This window comes from Triticum aestivum, chromosome 7D (assembly GCF_018294505.1).
Source record: "Triticum aestivum cultivar Chinese Spring chromosome 7D, IWGSC CS RefSeq v2.1, whole genome shotgun sequence".
In the NCBI taxonomy this organism is placed as follows: domain Eukaryota; kingdom Viridiplantae; phylum Streptophyta; class Magnoliopsida; order Poales; family Poaceae; genus Triticum; species Triticum aestivum.
In genome coordinates, this window is record NC_057814.1 from 113382130 (window position 1) to 113386551 (window position 4422).

The following is a 4422-nucleotide window of genomic DNA, read 5'->3' on the forward strand; positions in this document are numbered from 1 at the left end:
TAGCTGGGTTGCAATGCATTGTGATAGTCGTTACAGACTCGAAGGTTCTTCCATATCTGAATTATTGTACCAGGAGCTGTGCAAATGAAGGTTCTTCCTTATGTGAATTGTTGTACAAGCGGCTGTGCGAATGAGCCGATATTCGACCGCAAGATTCTTACGTGAATATTGAGTAACTGCGACTTGACATCATCTTCTACATCATGTATCAAATCAGTGTCTTGCACATATCACACTTTAATTTCCTCTATAGCGTTGCAAACCTTGCATAAATATCCTTTGTCTGCTAGTGATTTGTGGTTCATGAATAGGCATGGACATAGGGGGCATTTCTTGAGCTGCACAATACTCCATCCAGGAGTCTTTTAGAGGCATTTCTTCTCCATAGCAGTTCTCATCCTTCCAACATCCTTCCACATTAAAGCATCTTCATAAAGGTTAGCTAGGAGGTCATGATACACACCCTCTTCTTAACCCTAGCTCAAAGACCCTCTCTGTTGATTCTTCTGGCAATTCTAGATTCATGTGCAACTTGCAATTGCCTAAGATTGCACCATAAACACTAATGTCGGGATTTATAGGCATCTTGCCTGCTATGGGTCTAGAATGTCTGCACCGGCGGGAATGAAACTGACCAGAGTAAACGAATCAGGTTTCATATTTGCAAGCTGCATACTGAAGAAGAGCCTCCTCGCATCATCTGACCTTCCATCCCGCGTGAAGCTGAGAATACGGCATGAGATCCGTGACTTGTAACCCAACTCATCAAATACCTGGCAACCAGCAGCAAGGTCGGTCCTCTTGCACTTGGGAGTACATGGTGATCTCCGCGTTCATCACTGGCACATTTGACTCCAGTCCAATCCTCACAAATAGCTCCCTGATCAAGATACACAAGCTCGCCACAAGCATGCAATGCTGCCATTACAGACACATCAGTCACATCCATGCCCTTCCCCACCATCGCCTTGAAATGTGCCAGAGCCTCAGTGGTGCCGACAGCAAAAGTGTGCACCTCACGGCAGACCCCAAGTTCCTGGGCGTCAGCGCAGCCGATCAGCATGGACACGAGCATGACGGAGTCAGGCCGCTCCCCGTTCTGAACCACCAACGCCATGACTGCAATAGTGATCCCATTCCTCACGTACTGCACAACGAGCGCGTTCCAGGCAACGTGGTCTGGGACAGGCATATTGTCGAACACCATGCGCGCGTCGCGGGGCTGGCGGCACTTGGCGTACGTGCTCGCCATCGCCGTGAGCACCTCCGCGGGTTTCTGCGCCGCGAGCTGAGCGTGGACAGCGTGGCCCATGGCGAGACCCCGCGCGTAGATCAAAGTTTGAGAAGCGAGGTGAATGTGCGGAGGACGGGGCTGGAGACGGGCGTGGAGGAAGAAGACATGGAAGCGAATGCGGCGATCGTTCCCTGCAGATCAGAGCGCGCGGCCGTGGACCTCAAGCACATGTGGTGGTCGAAGCCGGCCTGCCCGCCGCTGGGAGGGGACGGCGACGAGGCCGAGAATAACATATTTTTCCCCTTTTTCTCGAGTTATTATCGCGTCATATTTTTTGTCGGGAGGGGGTAGCCAGAAACATGCAATGTGTCTACGACTACTCCTTGCACCGTTGCACGTATCTCAATGTGATCACCGGCGGAGCTAGAATCATAGTCCTGGGCGGGCCAAGCTAAAGGCTGCCAAAAAATTCTTGCGAACTTTGCCTAGATTTACCCTTAGGCCTACTCTTTTTCGGCCCTCTTTTTGCAGCAAAGTTGGGCGGGCCAGGGCCTGGTTTTGCTTGCACGTAGCTCCACCACTACATGTGATACTTCTCTAGCTCGTGAGCAAAGAATGGTGCGACGTTGAAGCATTGTTTGATCCAAAGTGTTTCATTCCTGGTGTCTCCTTGTCTCAAGCTAAGCAAGCCTCTTTTTTTTGTATTTCTTCTTTCTTGCATTGTTTGCTATTATAAAGGGTAGGACAAAATTTGTTATGTGGTGATGAAACTGAATGACTCGTGTAGCTTGAAGAGAACCACTCACCATGATGGTTGCTTATATATACACATCTTAAAACTGCTTGTATAAGTTGCAAGTCATGTAAGAAGTGGTTGGTGAAACTATTTATCACTGGTCGATTTTGTGGGGTGATTTTTAAGGAATGTAACCAATGCTTTATATATGGAGGGCAAGGTACGCCTTTTCTTTTTCCATACTCCAGAGTTAGGCTTGTCACCAACTCACCTAGTTCTCTCTTGGTTAACTGTACTTTGGCAAGCGCCCCGGTGCAGGAGCTTGCACTATAGCTGGCATGAAGGCGCCTTGTGGGCAGAGCTTGAGAAGGGAGGTGAAGGTGTGGAGAAAGACATGCTAGCGAGCACTCCTAACAGGTGATATGTCAGTCACATCCACGCCCTCCCCCACCATCGTCTTGAACTATGCCAGAGCCTCAGTGGTGCTGACAGCAAAAGTGTGCACCTCATGACAGATCCCAAGCTCATGTGCGTCAGCGCAGCCGGCCAGCACGGACACGAGCATGACGGAGTCACACCACACCCCGTCGTCATCCTGCATCTGAACCACCATTACCATGGCCGCCCCAGTGAGTCAGTTCCTCACGAACTGCACAACGAGCACGTTCCAAGCAACGCGGTCTCGGACAGGCATATTGTCAAATACCATGTGCGCGTCACCGGGCCGGCGGCACTTAGTGTACGTGCTCGCGAGAAATAAGCATCTCTGGTTTTTTCGGGACAAAATTGCAATGAGGAAGAAACACTCCAGAGATCAGCAATCGTCAAGTTGTTGTACATCTTTTCAACATGAATATCACTGTTGCCGCCTACCTGATTTCACATGATTTTTTGATGGTTTCGGGAGAGTAGCAAACAATGTCTCATCGAAGCAACACGCGTTGTGGTACAACTTCCTTGGTGTATTGAAGTGTCCCATTCCCGTTGTCTTCCATAATAGTACAAAAGGGGTACCTCGCAACGACAAAACACCAACATAATATTTGAGCCAGCCCCAAACTTTTCACCAAAAAGACAACCATCCCGGAATCTGACTAACTATACACCAAGGTCCTCGAGGCTCATATTTCTCCACAACTCCGAGATGGAGTTGAACTACGCCTTTGTTTACCAACGAGTTGAACTACACATATCCTTAGTGTGTTTGCCATCTCGCTGAGGTGACGATGCTTCAACAACCTAACCATAAACACTTAGGGACTACAAACATGCCTAAGTAGAAATGCAGGCCCGCATGATTACCTAATGCCAATGTGACCAGTCAACGGCAGCTAATGATGTTCAGGAACGGAAATGCCCAAGTGGAACTGGGCAGTATGATTGGTTTCCTTTTTTTAAGAATAGTATGATTGGTTTCCTACAAGGAAACTAAGTGACATGAAGACTGGGGGAGCGGTAATCAGATACTTTCGCAACATATAAGTAATTATATTAGTCACAATTACCTTGTAAAGACTTGCTTTGTTTTGCATAAATTGGAAACATTTTTGTACGATGAACGCATACAAAACTCATGTTGACCGTGGCAGGAGATGCAGGGAGGGTGTAGATAGTACTTTGAGCTATAATAGAAATTTTCAAGTACTCTCTCAAACAATTATCTCATACTTCATCGCCCAAAGATATATTCTCAAGAAATAATAAATAATTACTAGACTTTCCAAATTTAGCAACTTAGCAACATTTTTTCTATAGTGTTGCCAATAGCCGACTAGTACCAAGTACCAACACATGTGGATACTATGTCATTTACCGCATGCACATTTTGTTAGATAACACAAACCTGGTGAAATATAAGTTAATCTCAATATTAAGCTCAATTTTGTCTTTAACGTTGTCAAGCCAATATATATATATATATATATATATATATATATATATATATATATATATATATATATATATATATATATATATATATGCAGCATATCTCGTGAATCCGAGCTTATTGTGTATCCATGTATCCCTGTGATCTCAGCCATTAACATTAAATCATGCGCCTCCCGTGCAGCAACAGGAACATTTACAATTAGCCGCCCGCTTTTGGACCTAACAACCATTTATTTTGCAGCAAACCCCCCAAAAAGTCTATCCTCCACGATCCTCAACCGAGGTCCCCAAGTCGTTTCGTGCTGCCCCAAATCCTCTGATCCTCTGCTGCCAAATCCCGCACGCCGTCGCTCCAAAACCTAAATCCCAACCCAAGCCCTCGTGCGATAGCAACCTTGGGCTGGACGGCTCCCATGAAGTCCGTTTGCGACGGCAACCAAGAAGGGACGACAACGGCGACCAGCGACAACAACGGAGATCCGGCGGCCGTCTCAACGACAAAGCCATGGCGAATTGATGGTTCCGTGACGGTGACGACTCGTCTCAAATGCGGCGCCAACAC

At 46.9% G+C, this 4422-nt stretch overlaps 1 protein-coding gene across 1 annotated transcript; it reads left to right on the forward strand.

Moving 5' to 3' along the window:
- Positions 1-331: 331 nt before the first annotated feature.
- Positions 332-1999, forward strand: LOC123169136 (uncharacterized). The gene has a single exon (XM_044586988.1). It carries the CDS (start codon positions 737-739, stop codon positions 1583-1585), a length of 849 nt encoding a protein of 282 aa, XP_044442923.1. The 5' UTR covers positions 332-736; the 3' UTR covers positions 1586-1999.
- The last annotated feature ends 2423 nt before the right edge of the window (positions 2000-4422 follow it).

Bases quoted from the DNA above. Each gene is read 5' to 3' on its own strand.
- LOC123169136 (XM_044586988.1), top strand. From the start codon at position 737: ATGAGATCCGTGACTTGTAACCCAACTCATCAAATACCTGGCAACCAG.